The 27,385-nt window shown below is 34.5% G+C and overlaps 2 protein-coding genes across 4 annotated transcripts; one reads left to right on the forward strand and one right to left on the reverse strand.

Annotated features, from left to right (window-relative positions):
- Window positions 1-7,917: 7,917 nt before the first annotated feature.
- On the reverse strand, window positions 7,918-13,436 carry LOC109004246 (probable plastid-lipid-associated protein 10, chloroplastic). 3 transcript variants are annotated; one of them, XM_018982735.2, is made up of 9 exons: window positions 13,257-13,436; window positions 12,600-12,751; window positions 12,391-12,504; window positions 12,113-12,247; window positions 11,192-11,287; window positions 10,009-10,089; window positions 8,696-8,782; window positions 8,364-8,419; window positions 7,918-8,276 (listed from the first exon to the last, which is right to left on the reverse strand). In XM_018982735.2, exons 2-9 carry the CDS (start codon window positions 12,747-12,749, stop codon window positions 8,162-8,164), a joined length of 834 nt encoding a protein of 277 aa, XP_018838280.1. In that variant the 5' UTR covers window positions 12,750-12,751; window positions 13,257-13,436; the 3' UTR covers window positions 7,918-8,161. The 3 variants fall into 3 exon arrangements, with proteins under 3 accessions (XP_018838280.1, XP_018838278.1, XP_018838279.1); XM_018982733.2 differs by having other exon boundaries at window positions 12,600-12,772; XM_018982734.2 differs by having other exon boundaries at window positions 12,600-12,867.
- Window positions 13,437-23,529: 10,093 nt separating this feature from the next.
- Window positions 23,530-24,201, forward strand: LOC109004237 (glucan endo-1,3-beta-glucosidase 5-like). Its single transcript, XM_035691424.1, has one exon. The coding sequence runs from the start codon at window positions 23,530-23,532 to the stop codon at window positions 24,199-24,201; it is 672 nt and encodes a 223-aa protein (XP_035547317.1).
- Window positions 24,202-27,385: the final 3,184 nt, after the last annotated feature.

Below are 27,385 nucleotides of genomic sequence, written 5' to 3' on the forward strand. Positions count from 1 at the left end.
GTTGTATTAGGAAACATGTTCTTAAGTGACAGGTAGTAATTCTCCGGGCCAACCGGGTTTGGGGCGTTACAAAATGACTCCATTCCCATCCGATGTTCAAGAGTACCACCCAAGGCTTTTATCTTGTAGTGGGCGGCTGTTCATGCTTTATATCTCCTGGTGTGAAGGAGAGGGTCAAATAGGCCTGGGAAACAAGGCTATTAGGACTGGAATGCTGCATTTGATGGGCCCAAAATAAATGATATTTGGGGTGGTTGAAATGTTTAAGAATATTTGGTCAGATCTTAGATTTATTGATTGTATGTATGTGACTCATGAATTTGATGCTTCTTCATGCACGTCGACCTATGAAGTCCATTGCAAACTGCAACTCATGCAGAAAATGAAAGCCACCCCTTCTCACTAATGAAATCATTTTGAGTATGCTTTTCTCGTGTAATTTAATTTTGTAGTGTATGAGGAGACCTTGAAATTTGTCTTCAGATCAAATTTTTGATTTTCAAAATACGATCATCTGAAGCAGAAATTGAGAGAGGAAAGTTTTCATTTTTCTTCAACAAATGGCCTGCAGCCACGTTGATATTAGGCCTTAAAACATCACTGAAATCACAGAAACATTAGCTGGTACGTCTGAAAATATAGACTCTCATACATAGTTACCATAACATATATTGAACACAAGATCACCGAAGACAAAGGATCGAATTCAAGGGAACATAATAAAAACATCCATAATAATTTTGCATCATATATATATATATAACACATAAAGTACACTTCTAATTAATGAGACCAGAGAAAGGATCCCATGGCGAACTTTCTCTTCTGTTCAACATCCCCAACGATCGGTAGCCCATATTCTTTAAGCAAGCAATCCAGATTCCACTCCGGCATGGTTTCGTAATCGGCTTTGGTGTATCTTGGATAGTGCAACGGCATTTGGAAGTGTCCGCATGGATCCTTTCCTTGCTGTCCATTGGCTCTGCTACCTACGTTTGTTGAAGCCCAGCTTGTCACTGACTCCATTGCCCGGCCCCCAACACCAATGTTTCTCAATCCTTTCTTTCTTCTTTACTCTACTCTCTCTTGTACTCATGCCCAGTTATGGCAAACTGGTGGGCTATTTATGGGGAAGTCCTTTACCAAAGGTTTTTGGGTTAAAGTGATACAGTTTTACGACAAAATCAAGTAGATCTAGGCTACACTTTTGTTGCTTCAAGATTCGTAAATAATCATTCTCTTGATGTTATTATGTTTTATACTTTGTGAAGCATTAGATCCTTGTTTCCTTGGCATTTAATCTCAAGCTTTTCAGTTATAGTTATTACTTTTTCTTGATCCTTTGTACCTGAGAGACATAAAAAGATGGGCGCCGGCTCACTGTTCCAACTCTAGTCTATGCTTGAATTAACTTCTACATTCATTGCTATTTCATTCACTGAAGCTGCCAAGTCATGAAGTTTTTTTTTTTTTTTTGAGTAAACGGGTGTTAACCTTCTTTAAGAAAGGACTTACAAAGTTGATTTGAAAAACAAATCAATTACAATCGTTAATATCTTTCCAGTATACTTTCGTGATTGACATGGTCTAGTCCAGACAGTAAATCTTTAAAGACTTAGATCTTTAGAGAAAATACCACCTCTGTCCACGACAGAGATTACAAAGCCCCATACCTCGTCTAAGTAGGGTAGGGTATACCAAACCCCAACAACCCTGTCAACGCGGAGGGGGGACTAATACTCCATTCGGACCAAAGTTCGAAGGTACTAATTTTTTTAAGATTTTTATTAACCTAGAAACTACATTACACAAAAAAAACTACAAAGAAAAACACTGCAATAAAAGAAAACGGAACACAGAGGCTGCTGTGGCGCGTGCAGTACAAGCGCCACTCTGGGAAGGGAACCACCAGTCGACCTTAGAGATCCCGGACTCACAGACTCCAGAAACGCCGCACATGGTGTTGGCAGAGGGTTCCCGGGTGGTGCGTGAAGGCCACGTGCCAAACGACGCCGAAACTTCGAGCCGCGCGTGCGGGCTACTCGCCGCTCCGTTTGGTGCCGCATTCAGTGGTCTTTAAGATCGGCGGCAGGGCATCACCATGGCGGGGCGCGTGCTGGCTTGTGGCGGCAGGAAGACCCAGATCGGCGATTCACTCTTATTTCGCCTGAAAATACACAAAAACACAAAACAAAAACTACATAAAAGAGAAGGGATGGAGGAGGAGGAGGAGGAGGAGGAGGAGGAGGGAGGGAGGGGAAGGGAGCCGAAGCTCCCACCCCTCAAGCCGGATCTGCGAAGGAGGTTTTTAGAGAGAAGGGAGAGAGTTTATGTGAACTAATCCTCATGAAGTTTTTGGCTTGTGTTTATATATTGTTGCGTGACGTGTGTTCTTTTGAGACCCTGTTTGGATTTAGAAAATGTTTCATATTATCTCATCGTTACAATTTTTTTAAATTATCATATAAAATATAATAAACAATTTAATTTTTTCAAAGCTCAATTTAACTTTTTTAAATCTCAAAAAGAGGATTTAATTGTGTATTAAAAAAATACATAGACAATAATACTTGTACATATAATCCATCACGTTTTCTGTTTTGGGAATAATATATCAAATAAACACACTATCTAATATCTCCAGCCTCACTTCCCTCAGTTATCACAAATCTATTAGGAAATATCATTCTTCATATTAACTCTTCAAGGACCTGAAAAGATGAATGGAATACGTAATAAAAATAAATAAATAGAACAAATGTTTCTTTCCCTTTCTTCAGATGTGCTAAAACATTCAACTCCAATGGTCAATTTCAATGAAAAATTATTTTATTTATAAGCCGGTGTGGAGGACACACCCTCTGCGCGGACCACTTATAGGCAAAATTCATTTACAATAGATTTAATTTTAAAATTTTTCTTACAAATTAAGTCATGACAAGTCAATTATGTGGAGAGTGTGCTCTCTACACCATTTGCAAATAGAATTTTTCATAATAAAATGTAACAAATGGTGAAAGAAAATCAATGCTAACCTTTCTCAACTGAAAAAAATAAAAATAAAAAACAATTCTAATGTTATGGTAATGACTCAGTGACAACTAGACTACGCCTATTGAATGCAAACATAAATACGTACTGTTCATTCGTTGTTTCTTGTCCGCAAACACTCAGTGGAGTATGAGACATGGCGATCAAGGAATTTCTCAGTCAAGTTAAAGAGCATTCAAAACGTTCTGATCATAGACATCTCCATTACATATGAGCAAATCTTCAGAATGAACTGGAGAACCAACAAGACATATAGACCACGTACATATGGTTTCTTGAATTCTGTAACCATAGACGTCCCACACAAAATTCAATGCCAAGATCTTACTTTTTCTACACTGCCTTCAAATTTTCAGTTGAAATACCTAAATGGAATATGAATGCTGAATTCCTTTGGGTTCTTAAGTGAATGCTAGTTTGGATATTGCAGGGCAACTTATATGAAGTGTAGTTTTGCGCTGCAAAGCATTTGTGTAGCAATGTGCAATTCTTGATGGAGGTTGGATCGTTGGCTTTCAACTTTCTAGGATGGGAGTGTGAGAGCTGATGACAATTATTCATTCATGTTTTTTGTTTCATGACAAAAGATGAATATCTCATAATTGAAGTAAAATTTTTAAAATATACAAACTTTACAATTCTTCGAGCTACAAGCCACATTAATGATACCGTCGCAGAGCTACGCTGCATTAAAGGACTTTGACAGCATGAATAGTAGGAGGGGCACAAACTCCATGAAAACAAACATGATCTGCACCTCCCCAAACCTATGGTATAAATAGCAAGCTCTAGGTACAAGAAAGTTATATAATCCCTAGACTTTTCACTTATTTATAACTTCCAAGAGAATTTACTAACTTTGGCATCGGAGACTCCCCGACCCCAAGCCGCCCTCTCTTAGTTGTCTTCTCTCATATCTTTTGCAGGCTCATTTCTAAATACCTGAGTTGTCAGAATCTGGCCAAAAAGCGTGTGAAACATGGCGTTAACAATGATTATTCTAACTATTGATTAATCAATAGAATGAATTAGAGATTGAGATTTGGAAAATATACAAACAAAGATAAGATTGTAAGTAAATTATTGATAAAATTCGAATTTGAGTTCTGGAACGTACAAACTAGGCTCAAATAATTATGATAATCTAAAGTTATGAGAATTTTGTCCAAAAATACAAAATCTTAATTATTGCATAAAATTAAAATACGTAATAAAATAATAATATTTTAAAAAACCTAGCCCAAATCAAAATAATCTTTAAAAGTAAAAGCAAAATATTTTCATAAAAGGCGAAAAATAACTTAAATTGATGATTAAAAGGGAAAAACGATTGATCAGGGGATCAAAACATGAGCTACTTGCTGTAACGCACTAAAAAAAGATTTCTAAATTGAGGTCATATGCGCAATTCTGATACTCGTAGCCACAATTATGACCAAAATACTATTATCTCAATCAGATAAATCTTTACCATTTCTTATCATATTTGTGCTGATCTACCTTCTTGAGATAGTACAACATTATCAACGTAGAATATGTCAAATCAGCATCATCAAGGACCAAATTAAACAAATAGATTGTAAATTCAACGTTCATATTCGCCTAATCATATATTCCACATTGAGAGTGAGAGAGAGAAATTGTAAAACTTTCTTAGGAGACATAAAATATATGTTTCTTGAGATTTTTAAATATTATATAAAATAAACAATGAGATTATATGAGAAATTTGTAAAGAAAAATTTTATATACCACATTACTATCACACTTTTATCTCACTATATAAGATGTAACATATTTATTACTCACTACAAGAAAATAAAGCTATTGTAGCGAATTTGTTTTCGTTGTAATAGTAATCACCGCAATAGCATACTATTTGTAGCGACTTTGAATTCGCCGATCGCTTTTTATAGCAACTTCCACTATTCTAATTTTATGGGTATTCATCCCCTTTTTGCAGCAATATATTACTCTATTGCGCGGAAATAGTTCGTCACAATAAAAACAATGATTTTGCGACATTTTTTCCGTTGGAAGTTTGTGCCTTAACGGCAGATATATCAACACAATGCACCATAATGCACCAAATTGTCTTTCTCAAGCCCTCGAAAGCCAAAACTCAAATTGAAGGCACTAAAGATTCTCTTCCATTCCCGCACACCTCACAGTGCTCAGACCGAAATTCTAATCCCCTTCTCCATCTTCCCAAACCTTGATTCGTCACATCCACTCCATTCTCACAACCTACTAAAACTCACCTTCTCCCTGGCCTTGATTCCTCATCCACAGATTCCATTCCTCTTCCACTCCATTTCTTCTCCACTGGACAGAACCTTCGACGAAAGGCCATTCGATTCGTCGCATCCACTAGTTTGGCTCCTCCTCTTTCAAAGTCGTCGATAGTAGTCTCCATCTTTTACCATTTTCAGAGAAAAAGCCGGTACAAGACACGTTGCATGTGATACCTCTATTGTGGTTCTGGCAAACACACTTCCAACTCGCCTCCTCCCCATCCTCCACTTTTCCAATTCCTCCCTGAGTTTCATTTCGAATTTGGCCAATTTCGGACACCGATTGAGTGGTGGGCAGCCCATATCGGCAGTACATGTCTTTCAGTCAATGCGAAAGGCTCGACAGTTTGGTGCCCTACAAGTAACTTTGTATCTTGTGTGCATATCTCTCCCCTTCACCCTTGCAATTCCTGATATTGCCTTGCCATATTCTGCAAGAATATGGATTTTAGTTGGGGCCTTGAATCTTTGTCATTTTCGTGATTAATTATATATATATATATATATATATATATGCCTTTAGTGTGCTTTGTGCCATTCTTATGATGTTCGTATTACATGTTGAGGAATTTTCCTAGTGTTGATAAGCTTTGTTCACACAGCACATATGCATGAGCTTCATAAGTCGGCCAAACATGCATAACCATCCATCCCTATTGTTAGCCCTTTTCACATGTGTTTTAGTACGACCATATTGAAAAATCAACCATAGGCAATTGGACAAATAATTAGCTTATCATGTAACATTCAACAACCAGGGCTCTAAACCGCAATCAATAATGATGGAGCTTTTCAAGCCTATCTAGAGCCTAAGAATCCATGACCGACACAAGCTACTGCTTTGGAAGCTACTCTGGAACATCCTCTCTACCAAAACAAGGATCAGCACAATTGTCCCTCTACTTGAATCAACAAAATGTCCACTGTGCAGCCATGCGGAAGAAACTTTGCTACATATTTTCATAGAGTGCCCAATAAACTGGATAATATAGCAACAAAGCAACTAGCCATTAAATCTAGCAAACTGGCCCATCAGCTCCATCTCATACTAGATAAGAATGATTGTATATCCTGAACAAACAATGGGACTACGAGCCAAGGAAAAACACCACTTCCAACTATTTGTAGTAATTATCATGGTTTTATCTGGAGGCAACAAAATGATATTGTCTATAATCAGACTATCCTATCTCTTGGAAAAGCAATTAGTGAACTGAGTTAAATTTATGAGGAATACAAAGAAGCATGGGAAAAGAAACAAAACAAGCAAGAAGAAAATTGGAAGCCTCCTCCTTCAAATTTTCATAGCTTCTCATTTGATGCAGCGATCAGAAATAATTTCTCAATGGCATCAGTGGTTTAAAGGAACCATGAAGGGAATATCCTGGAAATTAGAATAGAAAAAAAAAAAAAAAAAATCCAAACTTCAAACTCACTAGTAGCTGAAGCTTCAGCGGTATTGCTAGCTTCCAAAATGGCCACTCATTAGAATCTAGCAATTATTGAAGGCGACGCCCAAAACGTCATCACAACTGTAGAAAGTCTTGACTCCTCACTGTTATGGTAAGTCTCCCCCATTATTGCAGACATTCAACAAATCCTCCGTCATCATCAAGGATGAAAACTAGCAAAAATTCATTGATCTTAAAATCGATATGCGCACTGATCAGTTGCGCAATGGGCAGCAACCAATCTTGTTTTTGGATGGCTACCCCTAGATAAATTCCCTAGATGTTTTATGTTTATTGACAGTAGGAAAGTCCCACCTTAAACTCTTGTAATTCTATTTTTATTATATAATATGCTTGATTAGGAAAAAAAGAAGTGTGATATGTATATGTATATATATGTAACACCTACAAACATGTCATTTTCATTATTTGAAATTGTAAAGATTTAGGAAAGTCACGTGTTCTTGTACTAACAAGTAAAGCAATTTTGTACAAAAGCTTGCATAAGACTTGTCTATTTGAGAATTGTATAAATAATTTCTCGTGCATATACATATATATATATATATACACACATATATTATATATATTTCGCGCGCCTTCAGATTGTTTTGTAAAGGGGCATTTTGTAAAACAACATTGCTAATATTAATGAGAGTGGGATTTTGTGTAAATATATATTATGTCTGATGATTGTGAATATGTTATAAGGTAGATTGGAGTTATAGTACCGTCTTTCCTTATTATCTAGCTTTAACTTCTGCTGCAAATACTCTACGGTTGAATAAAATGTAGTGGTGACAGATCGGATCGTCAATCTCCGGTCTCCACGGGCACATTTCCGGCCGGGGTACCACAATTGATGATATTTAATATGTTATGTTCTTGTATTAGATAAAATAACTAATTTTATCATAGATTATGAATTGTTAATTATAAGTGTTTAGCAATTATTATTTATATCCTCTGCACATTAGTGTTTAGATGCTTTGGGTAAAATCTCCAGATCTTAATCATGTTGTGAAAGATATAGCTGCAAATGCTCCACATCTAATGGTATACATAGTTTTGGTAGTACCAAACTCCTTTACCTCTGCCAATAACAGCGCTGCATTTGAGCATTCTCAAATAAGCATTCCCTGTACTGCAGCCATGGATGATCTCCCATCAATGCTGTTTTTCATTAATATCCATCCCTCTGTATATATGAGATTTTCTTTCTAATGATTCTTTAGTATTTGTTATATAAAATCCAAGGAAGATCACCTCAATGTTGTAGTCCTCATATTTCCATATCCAAACTCAGGCTTTTCTGGTGTACAAATGCTAATGCCATCAGTAAACATAAGTTGAACTCAGCCCTCATCATTCAAGAGGTTGAGCTTTGGTAAACACGAATACTCCTCCACCGCCAACGGCGCGACCCAAAAGCATATTATCATCCAAATAAGAAAGATAATACAGTCCTCCTACTGATTGTCTGCAATTCAAACACGCTTAGCATTCACACTCAAGGTACAAGAAGCACTGTAACTTATATAATGAAAATATAATGAACCTGACCTACCTTCCTGGATCTCTTACAGGGATTTGAGCTCTGAAAGCACGGATAAACTGCAAGATCTGCACAACAGCCAAGTGCAGAATTTCTCAAGTAGTTTAGATAATTACTTACGTCAACAGAGTCAACCAAGTAAAAGTCAAGAAAAAGGATAGGATATAACAAAGACCACATCCTCTTAATAGTAAGCTTGTGCTTGGCATAGCCAATTACTGGCCAAAGGTTTTGGAGATAAGATAAACTGGATTTGGGACCCATTTGTTCGATACATGAAGTTGCAAGCAAAACTGGTTATCAAAGATTGAAATAATATGTGATAACTTGTGTGGATAACTTACTTGTAGGCTTAAAAATGACCGTGGTAGTATTGCCGGAGCTATTAAAGCTTGCAGCTCTTCACTGATATTTATATTTTGAACAGTTATCTGCCAAAAATAAATAGAAAGATTTAGCTTAATTCAGAACAAGCACACATCAAGTAGTTTGTCCTCGCAAGTAAAGAAGTAACAGATTATCTTAATGAAGTATCACCAAAAGGAACAAGGGCTCCGCCTTTTTGTTGATATGTTAAATAAATAGATATTAATTTTTCAACAATCTTAGGTGATGATGAAGCGATCACAAGAGCTTCATCGTCTCCTTGAATGACCAACCATTTTATATAATCTGATTGCAAAGATGTCATGCCTTAATGCTTGGTTTCAAGCTTAAAATCTAAAGCAGCAAATAGCAGTAAGATCTGGAAATGAAGTGGCGATATAAGTCGAGCATGAGACACAAAGTGGTTCTCATCAGAAATTTGATAAGAATGCTTACTGATAGCAGGTCTCTCTCTTAATCAATCTAAATTGAACAACAGATATTTTGACTAGCACATTTTGAGCTAGACCAAATGGAACAACTACAGATCTAATGAGCAACAAACTTACCCGATCTGCAGAAATCCGCTGTTATGTTGGGATGTGGAGAACAAATACACACGACAACCCAATGAACCCATCATAAAAAAAAATAATAATCGTTTCACGTTTATTCCTCCATTTTTGTTCGAAGAAACCAATGATGCTCTAAAAGAAATTCAGGACTATCAGAAGAGGATTGAGGGAAATAAAAACCATTTTCAGCTGTGTGGCAAGACAATTGTAGGTGGGAGGTTATTACATATGATGCTCAGGCTCCCATTAACAACAAAAGGAGATTAAAAGGATTGCAGTAACCAAGACAGGACCTGACATTTCACCTTAACACTAACTGCGAACAGAACTTTGGGGTGGCCAGTCATAAAATTATGGGGCTAGATACTCCAACAAAATTGAATATGAGAACAAGAATGGAACACAATAGTTTAATCTTTTTGGTCTTACAACCAAAATAGCTGATGTCTTCTCATAGGCAATAGAAGCTGAACTGTAGCTTCAATTTTCATTTTTCCTAACAAATTTTCCATCAACTACGGAATAAAGAAAAATAATTGACAAAACAAATAAGATGATAACATATGGAAGGAAAACACAGAGCATATGCCACATTAATCTTTTAATAATTTTAACAATATTCCATGGAAAGTCCATCACAATAATAGGAAACAATCACAACTGCTATACCTCTGCTATTTTGGAAGCCATGTTTCATGAACGGTATGAAAACTAACCTCTTCAAACTGAAGGTAGATATTGCGCAAAGAAACTGTGGTAAATTTTGCCGATACAAGTAGAGTGGCACCTTCTTGTTCCTGCAAACATAAGAACCATGAAATCAACTCCAAAGAACCTGCAGAAGTTTTGTTCCATCAACGAGGGAAAAAAAAAAATCCGTTTACCACAATCTTGAATACAACCTCAAGATTTGGACAATCTTCAATATTCTTCCACAGTTTCCACACAATCAAGGCTATACTCTTACACGATCAAGATTGACTAAAACATCTGACCAAAAAGTAGTAGAATACTAGAATTATGTACGTATTTGCATAATCAATGTTATTTGTTTGCATATATGCGTGCACACACAAGTTCTTCAAGATGAGGTTGCCTCTTTATTTTGTATTTTTCCTTTGTTCCCTCTTCCCTTGGTGTTTTAGGTGGCTGCTCAAATGCTTCAGAGTTTCCTTGAGGCATGGTAGATGAAATGTTCGAGCAAGAGGAAAGGGGCCGTACCTGGGTGATATCATTTGACTTGAAGGAACTTTGAAGGGATCAAATTAGTACGAGCAAAATAAAAAGGTGAAAAATAGATAAGCACATTCTCCAGGGATCTTTTTTCTTTAGCCTACAGTTTTGCAGATTTTAATGTTTTTTGGTTTATTCTAGTTGTACTATTTCTAGGAAAAAAGCCACATCTGATGGTGTCTGTTTTTTCTTCCTCTACGTTCAGATACTTGGCATCACATTTTGCCTCGCCTTTTGTTACATCTTAATCATTGTCAATATGAACGGGATACAGAGTTTGGCATAAGTCATCCTCAGTACCAAAAACAACAGAAGCTGTTTTTCTCATATAATCTTCCAGACTAAAATGTGAAATCTCATACTCGCTGCTGTGAATGGCCCAGGAGAAAATAACAGAAGTGCAAGTAAAGAGTTTCTTTGCAATATTCAGCACGGTCATAACATATTTGGGAACCTATTAATGCACATAAACTATTCAAATCATATTGATATTGTGTGCGCATGCGTGCCTGCAGTGCGTATGTGTGTAGGTGAGAGAAAGAAGACTTAAAAAGCAAAGAAGCATCAGACAAAAAATCCTGTCAAAATGAAGTTTCCTGGCATCAGATCTATAACTTGATTACTTCCCCAATGGGATAGTTGGAGGGAAGAAAGGCAGATGTTTACCTCTAACAAAGTTGGAATACTCCATCGAACAACATTCCGTACAATGCCTCCATTTGATTGATCCCGACATTCAAATTTTTGAAAAATTTGCCCAACCTAAGCTCCGCATTTATGCAGAAAATAATTTGAATGATGTAATAGGGGAAAGGCATCTAGAGAATGAAATGAATAGTTCATGTGATTGATATGTCATAGGCACAGAGATGGAATAAAAAAATCATAATTTTAGACATGAAGTATAATACCCCAGATTGAGCATAAGAAGGTGGTAAATGAGATCCTATATTATTTGAGACGGAGAAGTTCTTGCTTTTTATAATGATTCGAATAAGACTATATGTCCAGATGCAGTTTGGGCTTTCCTTGGGTCCTTACAAGTGGTATTAGAGCCAATCCTATCTAAAAGTGTGGGACTTGAGTCATGCCACCTATGATGGAATGGCCTAATGAGAACTTCAAGGATTAAGGGGGAGGAGATTATGATAAGCAGAATGGGTATATGAAGGTGGTGAATATGATCCCACATTACTTGAGTGGAAGAAGTTCTTGCTCTTTATAATAATTTAAGTGGCTCAAATTTTAACATTGATTACTCCTTTTTGAATATGGAACTAGATGCGGTTTGGGCTTTCTTTGAGTCTCTACATGAAGTGCTAACCCAAGATGTAGAAATAGAAACATCTTCAGGCAAACAAAGATCATTAAAAGTTATTTTCATATTTAACAAAAATAAAATATGGCAGACAAGTTATTTTTCATTTTTCAATACCCATCATGTAATTTGGTTACTGGTAATATTCATTTTTTAACTGAAATAGGGATTGCATAAGAGCTACACACGGGTCAGAAATATAGCTGAAACAAGTTGCTTAATTGCATACTTTGGTAAGGGAAATGCACATTAGATTCAATTCTTAGTACCTGAAAGAAAGGAAGTCTAGCAGCAGCTTCAAAAAGAACAAGAACATCAGGGGCAGAAGTATATTGCAGGCGCCATGTGCCATCCAATTTCACCATGTCAATAGGAGAACCCATGTTATAGCCCTCCACACTCACCTGCCAATTGTGTATCCATAAATTAGTATCTGAACGAATCACCTCTTATAGCTCCTAACTGTCATTAAATGAGCATCCAATGTTGGATGTAGAATTAACAAGCAGGAGTATGTTGAAAACAAAGATATTGAGCAAAACCATACCAGGGCCTCCTCGATGGAAGAGCGTTGGTCAGCAGTTGTAGCGAGGCCCCGTTGCGTGTCTTGAATAGCTCCCAATAGATCATGCTTTCTGTTCTCTAACACAAAGTCATATGCCTGAAAACCAAACCAAGACATTTGTTATGCAAGAACAATGACTTGGAAGAGGAAAACAAATAAATAACCGAAAAAAGAGGGTTGAGAAGAGAAACCTGACTGGTTTGGGCAGCAACAGTTGCGAGACATGGAGATATTTTCTGATAGGACAGTTTTCTACGAAGGGTAGAGCTAAAAGGCTTAACCTCAGAAACGGCTCTCTTTCCATTCGACGGGTACAATGAAGACGCAAAAGCTAAATCCATCACTTCAAATATGGGTGCAAAAACTGATATTATGAGCAAGGTAGCATTAATCTCAGATCAAATTCAACCGAATGAATGAGCTCATAGGCATCCCAATTGTTGATAGGCTCTAAGCGCACTGTGGGATTCACACTATGAAGTCTCAAAAACAATCGCCGATAATCACATTTCTGTAATTCATACTAAGAGTAACAAGTGAAGTCTGAACGGTTTGATTTGAATGAATAGGCCTATCGAGATTTCTGTGTGCTAGGATCAAATCCCACTTTGGCATGACATTCAAACTCTAGAGTCCAAGGGGGCTCACATATGCAATTGCTAGAAGCAAACTTTCAGAGCTCGGTGCCATGCCAACATTGGGTGAGCTCTAAACCATAAAAGGTATCAAAATTTCAAAAAGAAAAAAACGAAAAATAGGCTATTTTCCTCGACAATTTGGTTGAAAACTTGGGAAATCCAGTGAAATGTGGCCACCGAATTGAAAACTTGGGGCAACAAACAGCTTACCTGCCTAAATTTGCTCCACACTAATGGTGTTAGCTTCGTTGTTGTTACCGTTATGACCAGTTAACTCTATCTCGTTCCTTGTCCTGTAAAGCAGAACCGGTGGTCGTTGTGGTCGAAGGGCGCGGGACCAGTATTCAATGGGGAGTTGGGGCTGAGGACGGGAGAAATCCGGTCGGGTCAGCTAAGTAAGGTATGCTCGTTTGTTTTCGTGAATGAGATGAGATGAATTAAAATTAAAATTAAAAAATTAAATAAATTATTATTAGAATATATTTTTTAATATTATTTTTATTTTAAGATTTAAAAAGAATGAATTATTTATTTTATTTTATAGAAAGTTAATAAAATTGTAATAATTAAATAAGATGAAGTAAGATGAGATGAGATGTTTTTAAAAAAAATCAGGCCATGTCTTTTATTAAATATAATTTTAGTTTTATATGATTATCCTTAATTTAAAATAATCCTAATATATTTTTTTTTTTTTTGAAAAAAAGGAGAGACTCTTCAAACCAAGAAGTTCAAATTATCACTAAATTTTATCTTTTTAATTCTAAGTTACTAAAATTAACATATTATATTTTCAAACTATTAAAGTTGACAATTTTCACTAAAGGTGGGCAAGGGGGCCCGCACTCTGCTACCCCGCCCCCATCCATCCCGCTTCGTATGGGTGGGTGGACTATCCTGCACCGCCTATGCAGGGACATGCATGGGAGGTGGGCTAACCCCAGTGGGACTCCGCCCCGGCCAGCTGCTCCACTATATCTAAAATCAATAAATTTTAAATATTTATATAAATATTTATATGAATAAATATATTATATATAGTTTTATACAATTTGTTCAAAACTTCAAATTGTTTTAAAGTTATTGGATTGTTTTGACCTCCAAGACCAACATTTATATAGGAGGTTAAGAAAATGCAATAATCATACTTAAGTAATGTGGCTTGTACTATACAGATATCACCCCTAATTTTCACCCTAATTCAATTATGGCCTAAGAAATTAATGAAAATTAGGGGAAGAGGTACACGTCTCACCCTACATAACTTAGACACTTTTCACCCATTCATTGGAAGTTGCAAAATGTATTAATTTTACTAGTTTGATGGTAAAAGGGACATAACTCTTATTAGTTTGAGGGTGTAAAAAAGTATTTATCCCTAAAAAGGACATAATTTTCTTTTGTATTATCAATAGCCACTAAGCCACCCACCTTGCCAACTTGAGTTAAATTTAGGAGAGAGTTGGATAGTAAATTGATATGAGATGAAGATTGAAAGTTGAATAAAATATTATTAGAATATTATTTTTTTAATATTATTTTTATTTTAAAATTTAAAAAAAGTTGAATTGTTTATTTTATTTTGTTTGAAAATTTAATAATTAGATCATGAGATGAGATGAATTGATATATTTTTTGAATTCAAACGGTCTTATTATTTTTTAATTAATTTTAAGAATGGTATTTAGACATTCACTCAAAAATTTTTGGGTTTTTTAAGAATTAAGGAGGCTATTGAACATAGGGTGTGGATTGAAAGAAATTGGTTGTTTGAAGTACGAAATTGTTGATTTTAATAATTATAGGTGCAATTTGAAACACTGTTATAGTTTGGGTGCGCAAAATGCAATCTCTCTCTCTCTCTCTCTCTCTCTCTCAATTTATGGTTTACAAGTATCCCTCATGGAATGGTATATTGGTAACTTCTGTTGCAGACGATGGCAAATGATCAACCCATCTCCCTTTGAGCTCCAACTGACCATCTCTTTTAGAGATATGATAAGCATTCAATGTGGTCCACACAGCCAATTTTAAACTCTTCCAAAGCCTCAATGTAAACTGAGCATCTCTACCAGACACCATCACCTTCATACCTCGTGTAGTCTGACAATCTCTCAGGCATATAATTGGGCTAGCTTCTTCATTGTCTACATGTAACACCTCTAAAAAGTTTAGAGAAATTATTATTATTTTATGCTACTTATTTATTTAGCTATAAGCAATTATTTTTTTTTAGGGTTTTAATTTAAGAAGTCTAGTTTGGGTTGGAATTTTAATTAGGCATTAAATTCAATTTATAGTGGATAATTAAAAGTGATTGGAATTGGACCCAAAAGGATTTTAGGGCCTTAAGTTATTGGGTTTAGAAATTAAATTTGGATTGGTTTGTACTTGGTTAGTGATCCAAGCGCATGTTTAAAACAAAGGACCCAAGGTAAAGCCTACGACCCATGATCCAACCCAACCCTAGAGTCAATACCCTTGAAATGAGTCCAACCCGTTCCCCTAAACCCTTGACCCAGTTCACTATAAACTACCAAGACCTGGAACCAAAGTTTTGAATACCATACCGGACGTCGTATCAGTCAAGACACTAGAACGAAATATTTCGATACAGGTACCGTTTTGAGATAGTTGATATATGAATATATTATATATAAATATAAGTAATGATACAAGCCCCAAATAGACAAGCATTATACAAGTTTTTTATAAAATAATGGGTCACACTAATAAATAATAGCTTTTTTTACACTTTTTTAAAGTGGGGTCTACTTTTTTACAAAGGCTTGTATGGGGCTTGTCTATTTGGGGCTTGTACAAATCATTTCTCAAATTATAAAGAGTTTTGCTATATAACCTTCACCACACTCCACACTCCATATTATTTTAAATTTTTAAATTTTTTTATTTTTTTTATTTATTTTTTTAAAATTATTTCAAATTTTTTATTTTTTATTCATATAATAAATATTTGATAAAAGAAAAAAATAATAAAAATTAAAAAAAATATGGAGTGTGGAGTGTTGGGAGGTTGTAAAGATTTATTCAATTATAAATAACCTAGTCTGAATTGAGAATAAAAAAATGAGCTTGTAGTTTAAAAAAATGAAAAAAGAAAAAGAAACTAAAGGCTGAAATGTCAGCCGGTACGGGCCGAAATACAAGCCGATATTTAGGCCGGTACGAAATATATGTAATACCTGTACCAGACCAGTGGCCGGTATGGCATATTTCGGCCCTATCGGCCTATACGGTACAATGTTTAAAACAATGCCTGGAACTACATATTTATACAAGAAAAATGATTTATACATAACATATTTCACAACAATATGTTAAATGATGGGTAATTTTGTAAAACACTTTATAAAATAACATTACTTTATAAAAATACATTTATCTTACAACATCATTGTAAAAAGCCCTCCATGCATGTAAGACATCCTCTCCTACTAAGGTTGCTACAGCCTCTAGTGTTCTTCTCCAGCAAATCCTCCACCCAGCCTCCACTAGTAGGTAAGCCCCTTGCGTTGCTGCACCACACTTGGTTGTTTCTACATCGCACAGACAAGGCAGTTTCTTGAGTTGTTGTTCCTTTATTGGGATGTTTCTTCATCCATTAACACTCTTTGGTATATTTCAGAACCTAGAGCACCTCGAAAACAACCTTGCGCCCCCCAGCTCAGCCCCTATGCAACCCGGCATCACCCTGAAGTGTGAACGATTGTAGCTTTGTAAAACTTTGGTTGCTCTTTTTTTATGTGCAATGTTGCACCACTTCAATTTAGCTCTCCCTTTTAAGTTTCGATCACTTGTATGCCATGTAGTGTAGCCGACCCCTACTACTAATACGTTAGTGTCTAACTTATTTAAAATTTATATATTTTAGTGATAATATGCTAGTGATAATATGTTAGTGTCTAACTTATTTATATATTTGATTATATATGTTAGTGATAATAATTAATACGCTAGTGGTTACATATATGCTAATGATAATATATTATATGATGGTTACATACACTTTTTAATGAGTGTATATGATCAAATGTATAGAAATGTATTTATGAAAAAGAATATATATTATAACTTATTTTGCCATAAGATATATTTATTCTTGATATATATAGTTTATATTAATAATATATGATCAAACAAATGTTCATGTTTAAGATTAGAATTTTTTGTTATATTAATTTTATGTTATAAAATTAAAATTCTTAATGTTATATCAAATGTTATATTAAGGTTTATAACATTAATTTTATGTTATATCAAATATTATATTATTTGGTTATAATGAGTAATAGGATTTTAAAATTTAGTCTTATACTAATTAGTAATTAGCATATAATATAAAATTATTTTATATATAATTATATATTATATATAAAAATTATATATTATAAAAAATATATATGTATACGAAACCAATTCAGTCCGGTTTAATCCGGTGCTAGAAAAAGAAAAATCGAAACTGGACTGGTTATGGCCGGTTTTCAAAAAGTGAAACTGGCACCGGACCGAATCAACTGGTTCGGTCCAGTTCATGACCAGTTTTTATTTTCACCCCTGCTCTCTATAACCCTCCCCACCTTTCCCTCTTTCCACCAAACCGTCCAGACAAGACCAAGGCAGGAGTTAGGACACCGCATGAGTCACATGCATAAGGGTTCACATGCATAAAGGGAGTCATCACGGTAGTCATTGGCCGGTTGTAGGAGAGGACCTTGTGGCAGTTGTGCACATGGTTGACGTGTTGGGAATGAATGAAAGAGTGTAGAGTTGGGCAGTACAAATGTGAAAAAAATGGTAAAACAAAGGTTGCACATATGCTAAGGTTGGTGCAAGTCGGGTTAGGCATGATCTTGTGCATGTGTGTGTGTGTGGGGTAAGATGCAAGTGTCAGCAAGATACATCAGTTTAAGGTGTTTCGGGTGGATGACTAGGGGCTTTAGGTTGAGCGGTAAAGCCATGAAATGATGCCTTGAGAGATGTCAAGTCAGATTTGGATAGGAAGATGTAAATGTTTGGGTTGATAGTCATTTGAGTACATGGAGGCATAGGTCAAGGCCGAGAGTCCCATGAAGTGGTCCATGATCAAGTCCCTCTGCATGTGTCGCCGACTACTTCTTTACAGTTTGGTACAATGGTCTTGTGGCATGTGGTGAGGACTAGACCAAGGGTTACATGTTGTGAATTTAAGGTGATGAATAAGTGGAGATTATAAGTCATAAAGATTAGGTTTTAAGACACATGGGTAAATAGGGTTGAGTTAAGATGATTTTTAGACACCACGAGTAGCCTCTTTAGGTATGAGTTCACATTTTATAATTGTACTTTACGTGAGTAAATGCTTATCTGACCATATGATTGATTATAGGTGCCATTTGACGATTTGTGGCACGTGCATTAAGCTTATTATTGCATAATGCTTCGGGTAAGTAATTATAATCATGCCTTTTGTATCATTTTATATAACATAAGACCGTGTAATACGAGTGTAATATGACATGTGTGTGTAGTATCAAGTATGGGCCATAAGTAGGGGTGTAAAAAAAGGAAAAAATCAATTGAACCAAACGAACCAGGTTCATATCTGGCTCGGCTTGGTACCTGTTCTTAAGAATCTAAATGGATCGAAACTGTTTCAGTTTTTCATATTTTGAAAATTGGTTTGAACTGAACCGGATAGGTATATATATAATATTTTTAATTTTTTATATTATATATAAAATACTTTTATATAATTCTTTATATTATATTATATGCTAAATATTAATTAATATAACATGAAAATTTAATCTTATACATGAACATTAATATTAAGTTATTAATATTTAATATAAACTTACTTTTGAGGAAAATAAACATTAGAGGAACCGGCTCTCAAGTTTCAACCTATGTAGTGCCACAATAAATCGAAAACCTGGATGGACCGAAATCGAAAAAACTTTTTTCTGCTTTGGTGATGAATCGGTTCGTATCGGTTCTTAAATTTCTAAAATTGCTGTATATCAGTTGGGTTCTAAAATTTGTCCAAAACCGGATTGAACCGGACTGATTACAACCCTAGCCATAGGTCAATTGGACAGATTGTGTTCGAAGTGATTTTTTTGCATTTTGTGTCTATGTAAAGTATATGTGATGTATAGTTTAAAGATGGTAACATTTTGGATATGCATAGGTGATATTAAGTAACATAAGAATTGTATAAGGGTACTCTTGAAAGATGGATAGATTTCTATACATCATATATATATATATATTTTTATGGATGAAGCTTGTAGATCAATTAGTGTTTGCTTTGATAGATTGTATGTTGACCTTAGGTGATAAATGGATAGGGTACATGTGTATTTTAGTTGGTTATATATATTAGACACATTTGATATGAATTATGTATTCATGGAGGAAAGGTATTGAGTATTTTGTAGTTGAAATAAATGGAGTAGTTGAAATAAATGGAGTATTCATGAAGTTGGATGCGTGTTGGAAATGTGACCTTAAGGGAGGGTTACAAACTATGACTTTCAAATTAAGAAAAATAGTGGTAAGGGAATGTAACTCATGGAGGATTGATTGGATAATTTAATGGGTCTAAGTGAAGGAAGTTTAAGGTAATGGTAGTTTTGTGCAAATTTTAAATTTAAGTTGCATATGCACTTGAAAAGGAAATGATGTAAAACTATGTATGCATGTAGGTTACCATCTGACACGCACATGAATGGATTGCATGAAATGAAATGGCATGATATTTGTAAGTATTATGTTCATACTCTTCTAGAGTTTTCTAAATAATAAGAAGAAGAAAATGAAATGTTTCTTTTTATGAAAATAAAATGAAATACTTTTATGAGAAAAATATTCTTTTTATGTAATGAATTGAGGAAATGAAATCTTTTAGAAATGAAATGATGTCTTATTGACCTATGATAAGGTATTAATGCTTTGAAGTATATGTATGTTTATAATAACCTTTTTATGTTAACCCTTATTTATGCATCTCTATGATAAATATATGCATGATGAAATGAATGTTATATGTATTAATTATTGTCTTTATGATTCATAAAATAAAATAATATGTTTTATGCTCAATGTTATGAAATAAAATTTTATGAAATGAAATGGACTGATAAATAAATAGAATGAAAATGAAAATATTGAAATGAATGAATGAAATGAAAATAATGAAAGAAAATAAAATAAATGTTTTAATGTATGAATCTACGTAACAGCCAACGACGGAATGAATGATGATATCAATGGACTGGGTAGATTGCAATGTCGGGTAAGTAGTACTGGTTGTGCACCCAATGTTGCCCCTAACTGAAAGAGATTCTCAATCTGTGACCATGGGCAGAGTCCGGGTCTAAAAGACTACTAACCCTAACACACATTATGTAATAGTGTGTACTTGCCAATGAAAAGTGATAAGAGTTAAATTGAATGCTGTGAAATCATTTAGCTCTTTATGAAGGAATGTGCAAGGTGTGGAAATATTTTTATGAGGAATGAAAACAATTTTTTTTTAAGAAAAATCCCTCATTGTAATGTTTTCTAAGGAAATAAAATGCTTTATGTAAGGTAGGTACAAAAATGAAGAATATATGAATGAAAACCTTGAATATGTTTACACTATAAAATAATACTTACTATGCATTCGATTTGTTTTATTTTTATGTATGACCCACTCATGAATGAAATGAGGAAGAAGTGTCTGGACAGACATAGGCCAAGGAAAAAGTGATAGAAACCTAGACATATTTTATGTAATGTGTGAACTCATATTTTGTAAAATGATTTTTGTAATTCAATTTAATAAATTCCACTGCAAACTTTCTTTTAAATTTACAAAACATGTTTCAATTTTTAACTTAAAGAAAGTATAGGTCTTAAAAAGTTCGTTAGTTTCTGTCTTATTTTTTAAGACTATTTTTTTAAAATCCTTAGGGACTAGTACCAAAATTCAGTTTAGAACCTATGTTGACCATCTTAGATTAAAAAAAGTTATATATATTTGCCTATAAAAAAATTATAACATTAACAAAAAAAAAATCTTCAGAATGACCGAATTAAATAAAGGAAAAATCTATTTATCATTCTTTTTATCATCATCCTCTTAATATTCATTGACGTGACATTAAATGAAAGGCTTATAAGTGAAACATAATAAATCGTCTCAAATCATTTAATACCATATCATGAATTGATGAGATGATGATGATAAAAGAGATGATGAGTAACATTATTCTTATAAAAAGTTATATTCAAGTTCCACTTCTCTAGGCAAAGAAATTTTCTATTTTTTTCCCTTTCCTTGAAAAATTAAGTGGATCACAAGAAAAATAACTATTATCCATTAAAAGAACTTTTTAACGGCTCTTGAAATATAAAATTAACTAAAAGAGTGATTTCTATATTTGTTTTTTAATTTTTATATGAATATACTATTACATTAAAAGTTGAAAATAGATTTTTAGGAAAATGCTGGGGGGACCGAGAATGGTGCCCCCAAAGTGACCGATATTTTTTTTTTTCTTTTAACGTAATGGTTAAGAAAGTAACTTTTAGTAAATTTGTGAATTTTTTTCTAAATGTTTAAAGGTGTTTAAAAAATAATTGAAAGAAAAAAAATGCATTTGCATTATAGTTACAATGCAGGAGCATCGAGAACAAGGCATAGGCACATTTCTCGGTTCCCCTAGCATTCAGTATTCCCAATATCAATTTGCTGTTAAAATATATTATTTTAATTATCAATTATTTATTATTCTATATATTATAAAATTTGAATTATTTTATTGTAATTATATGTATTAGAATAAAATTTAGCTAAGAGATATATAAAATTTTATATAAGAAATTCTGGACATTATTTTTTTACTAAATTTATTAGTTTGGAAAAATCTAATAAAACTTGTACTTGTCAAAAGGAGCCTGCGGTGGAGATAAATAAGATTGTTCATCCGGGTCAGATTTTTTCCCGACCCGGTCCGGAACCCGAATATCCGGATACCGGTTCCGGGTTTCGGCCCGGATCAAATCCGGGCCGAAATCCGGATTATAAAACCCGGACCTATACGGTCCGGATGCGGATGTTTAAAGCGAGTTCCGGATTGGGAATCCAGAACCCGCATTTATACGATTCTATACACTGAATTCATTCGGATTTTGCTCTGTTTTCACTCTCTCTCTCAATTTCCTTAGGTCATCGACTCATCGCCGTCCCTTCTCTCTCACTCTCTCTTCTCTTCGAGTTTTTGTTTCTCACTTGTGGCTCCGTTGTCTTCTTCTCTTCTCTCTTTGCTTTAAGTTTCTCACTTATCGGTCGTGGCTCCGTCGTCTTCTTCTTCTTCTTCTTCTCCTCCTCTCTCTCTCTCTCTCTCTCTCTCTCTCTCATGCTGAAACCCTACCTCCTGTCACTCTTCCCCTGCCGATCGAATATTTGTTCCTCGTGGCCGTCGTCTTCTACTTGACAAAAATCAAATTATGTTCTTTGTGTTAGTTCTTGATTTACACTTTCAAATCTGATTTTTTTTTTTTTACAGTGTTTAGATCTGTAAGCATGTGGGATAAGATTAGGTTTTTTTTGGGTTTGTTTTTAAACGTGGGGTTTTTATTTATTTATTTGGGTCTGTTATATGCTATTATTTTGCTAGATCTTCTATTTTTTTTGGTCTTGGCTTGATTTCTGCGATTGAGTTTTTGTTCTTGCTGTTGTTTTTGGGTTTATTTTGATGTGGATGTTTGAATGGAGTAATATTTGTGTAGTATTTTTATGGGTTAGATCTGGGTTTGTGAGATCTAGATCGTGGGCATAAGTTTTCTTATAACAGATTTGATACTAAACTCGTGTCCTAGTAAAAAGGTAGCCTTCTCAAACATTTGTTCTACTGCTGATTATATTATTTATCTATAATGGCTTCTCTTTGCTTTGATTGGATGGTGCAACATGTGGATTGGAGAAGGCTAGCTGAGAAGCCAATTATATCTGGTTTTAGGTCATTGATGTTTTAGGTAATATTTATTATGTAATGCCTCAAGACATTCTAACTAAGCTACATAGAGTATTTTTCATTTTATAAAGTTAGTTATTCCTATGCATTGTGTTGATTTCCAGAAAGTTATAATATAATTCATCAACCATCTAGAGTCATGTCTTTAATACATTCAAATTCATCTAGACCTCAGTTTATCGAATTTCTGTTAGAATTAGGTCCCAACAAAACGATGTCAGTGTTCGCTTAGTTTTTCTTTCTCCCACTGGATTATTTCCTCCATATGTAATTTATTTTCTAATCTATTTTTTTGAAAACAATTCCTCTTATAATGCTAAGATGTTGCAATGGCTGCGTAGAGAAAACCAATTTGAAGAAAAGGAAAAAAAAAAATGAGGGGGAGAAATAGGAAAAACAAATTCTGAATTTCAGCATGCTGAAAACCTGTATCTTAGCATTATAAGAGATATGGTCAGATGCCCATAGTTATTGGGGAGGTAGGTTGGCCAACAGATGGAGCCATTGGTGCAAATCTGACTGCTGTAAGAGCTTTCAATCAATGGCTCATAAATCATGTTCTGAGTAGCAAAGGGACCCCATTGAGGCCGGGCATCCCACCCATGGATATATACCTTTTCGGTCTACTTGATGAAGGGGCAAAGAGCATACTTCCAGGAACCTTTGAGAGGCACTGGGGTATTTTTTCCTTTGATGGCCAAGCCAAATATTCACTAAACCTTGGTTTGGGCAACAGAAGATTAAAGAATGCAAAAAATGTTCAGTATCTCCCATCTAGATGGTGTGTGGCAAACCCATCTACAGATTTGTCTGAGGTGACAAACCACATGAAACTTGCCTGTAGTGTTGCAGATTGCACCACACTTAACTATGGTGGATCATGTAATGGCATTGGAGCAAAGGGAAATATCTCATATGCATTCAACAGTTACTATCAGCTGCGAAAGCAAAATGCACAGAGCTGTGATTTTGATGGGCTAGGCATTGTCACTTACCTCGATCCTTCTATCGGCGAATGCAGGTTTCTTGTTGGCTTCAATGATGTTAGTTCATCAAGTTTTCAACCAGTTTGTTGGTGGAGCATTCCTTGGGTTTTGATCATGTGGGGGTTTTGGTTCTCTGTAATGTGAAAAACAAAAAAGGTTTTTTGGGTGGGGTTTTCACGGTTCCTCTATTGAAATTATAAGTGATAATATATATATATATATATATATATATATATATAGGTAGGAGATAGAATACGATACTTATTTAGAAAATCAAAATTATTAGGGGTATGTGATTGAGTCCTTGTATCATGTAAGAAACAGAGTAAACATTTTATGTAGTTAATTATTTAAATGTACTCCATATTCAAACAAGATGCCATTCTTTTTTTTTTTTTTGCAGGATCTCTCAGTCCAATCAAATTCTTAAAAAAAAAAAAACGGGTACAACCCGGAACCCGGATTTCCGGGTTTCAAAAATCCGGATTCATCCGGGTTCCGACCCTTGACCCAGACCAACCCGGTCCAGGTTCCGGCCCGGGTTTGAAATCTGGGTTCCGGTCCGGGTATATCCGGGTTCCTGGGTTGGAACCCGGATGAACACCCCTAGACAGAAGTCGGAATGCTTTTTATTGGGATAGAGAAAGTCTAATTTGCCTCCCCAAGTTGACACCTCCATTTGACCGCTGGTCAAAATTCTTTTTTTTTTTTTTTACTTAGTAATTAAGGAAGTGATTTTAAATATATTAGTTATTTTTTTATTTTTTAAATTTATTTAAATATGTTAAAAAATGTGAATTTTTTTTTTTTTTTTTTTTTTTAACGTTGGGCGGTATGCCTAGCGGTCAAAATGGGGTGGCATAGTAGCCGCACCCTAATACTTATCCCAAGTAGAAAAGCAATTGAGGAGCCACAGATTGATTTTTTTTTTTTTTACTTAATAATTAAAGAAATATTTTTTTAATGATGTGATTTTAAAAAAAAAAATGTTTAACGGTATAAAAAATATGTATGGAGAAAAAAAAAACAAATGACCTTTTGGATGGAGAGTCTCTATGACTGTAGCAGGGTCCTTTTTATTGTAGCATGTTAGGGCGTGGTTGTACAATATAGAAAATTTAGAGATGAATTCAAAGGGCTAAAATGGGCGTTTGATTACAGAAATCATTTCTACCGTATAGACGAAATGAAACCGTTTGTGCTTCTCGTTTTTACAAAAGAAAAAAAAGTTCACATTTTATAAAAATAGTGGTCCTAAAAAAAAGTAATCTTTTATATTTCTCACATTGACATCCACTTTTAACAAAAGATGTACTCGAAATTTGTAATAATTCAAATTATTCCACTAATAAAAATAAATAAGAGAAACGCTTTGCAACAACCTTGTTACTGTTGGGCGAAAAACAACCCACCAACGGGCTGGATACACGTAAGATGGAGTGTGTGTAGCACAATAGAAGGAAAGCAACTAATTACGTTCCCTTCCCCTTCCCCTGCACCGAATGCGTTCCAGGCTCAAAGATGGATTAGAAAAACTCAAAAAATAGAATATTAATGAGCTTCTTCATCTTTGCATGCTACCTCGGGTATGAAAACTAGGTAAACAAAATCATGAATAGCAGTAGTATCACAAGCTCTGAAGAGTTTAGTTGATCGATCTTACTTGGAAGGCATGGATCAAATTTATAGATATCTAGCTACTTGATGAGCTCGATAGAGAGAGGCCGCTGCTGAATCTTTCTCTTAAGATACAATCCAACAAGCTCCTCGTCAATTGGATGGAATCTAAACCTTGGAAGCAAGATTTCGTCCAATTTATCAGCATCACCTCTCTCATCCATACATTTCTCTCTCTAATTTCTGAACCCTAATTTTTCTTAGTAATCAGGAAAAAGATCAAACGGTACTATTTATGGAATAAGAGATTTGTTTTACAACTTTCTTGTTCGAAATGGACTTTTCGATTGTCTCTGTAGATGTTAAAAACAAAACATGTTCTTGGCAATTTAAGTAGGCCTCGTTTGTATTTACAGTCCATCTCAATTCATCTCAACTCATCTCAATTCATCTCATTACTATTCAATAACTTTAACTCACAAATCTCATTACTATTCACAACTCATCTCACTACTATTCACAACCCATCTCAACTCATCTTCAAATCCAAACGACAATTTAAGTTAATGCATGCCATTTAGGGTTTGTTTAGTCCAAATCGAAGAATCTCAAGAAACCACCAAATCTGGAGTTATGAGGATTGTGAATCCATGTTTAATATCTCAAATATCATATTAGTGGGGTTGAGATGGAGTGAGGTGCCGTCTGGTGTGGGATCGAATAGTAAGAAAGGGGTTTAGGGGGAAGGGTAATGATATCCTTGCAACCGGTTCACTATTCTTTTACTACTTGTATTATATTTGAAATTTTTTTATTTTTTTATTATTTTCTTTTAAGTATTTTTTTAACATATTTAATCATTAAGAAAAAAAATTAAAAAAATATATATAATTTTACTAATAATCACTTCTTTAACTATTAAATAAAATTAATTTTTTAAAAAAATTAAATATAAAAAGAATAATAAATAGATAGTAAAAGAATAATAATCTTATTATTTTCTTTAAGGGGAATGAAGTATACTGTTCGGATGTAGTGAGATGCATGATAATGGTGCTAATATGCTGACGTGTCACATTTTAATTGGAGGACTAGTTTTCTGAGATAACCAGATGGGTTGGTCTCCAAATTTTTTTAATAAATAAAATTTGGAATTAATAACCACGGAAGGGAAGTTGCCGTAAATTGTATTGGCAATAACAACAAAGACCAGACGGTCCCCACACTTGTATAAAGTACAGTGGAAGTTTGTCCATTGGCAAACCGCAGCTTCCTCTCTCTTGCCACACAAATAATTATTTTAGCATATCTTCCCATGATCGCCAATCCTTTGTGGATTGGAATTATGAGAGTCGTAGACATTAGACGGATTGAGAACCACATTAGTATTTTTAGACTGCATTTAAATATTGAGTTGAATTGAATTCTTTATAAATAGTAATAAATTAAAATGATATAGTAAATTTTGAGAGACGTGTTTAAATGTTAAAATGAATTTATATATATTTATGAGAATTTGAAAAAGATTATAGATCCCGCATTTAAATATGTGTTGAATTGAAAAAAATTATGAGTCTCAAGTGTAAAGATGTTTTGAGTTGAGATGAGTTTAATAATTTGAGAGTTGAGTATTTAGATGTTAGACTCATATTAAAATTAGATTGAACTGAATTGATCTCAATATTATCTAACAACCAAACGGGACCTAATA

This window comes from Juglans regia, chromosome 7 (assembly GCF_001411555.2).
Source record: "Juglans regia cultivar Chandler chromosome 7, Walnut 2.0, whole genome shotgun sequence".
Lineage (NCBI taxonomy): Eukaryota > Viridiplantae > Streptophyta > Magnoliopsida > Fagales > Juglandaceae > Juglans > Juglans regia.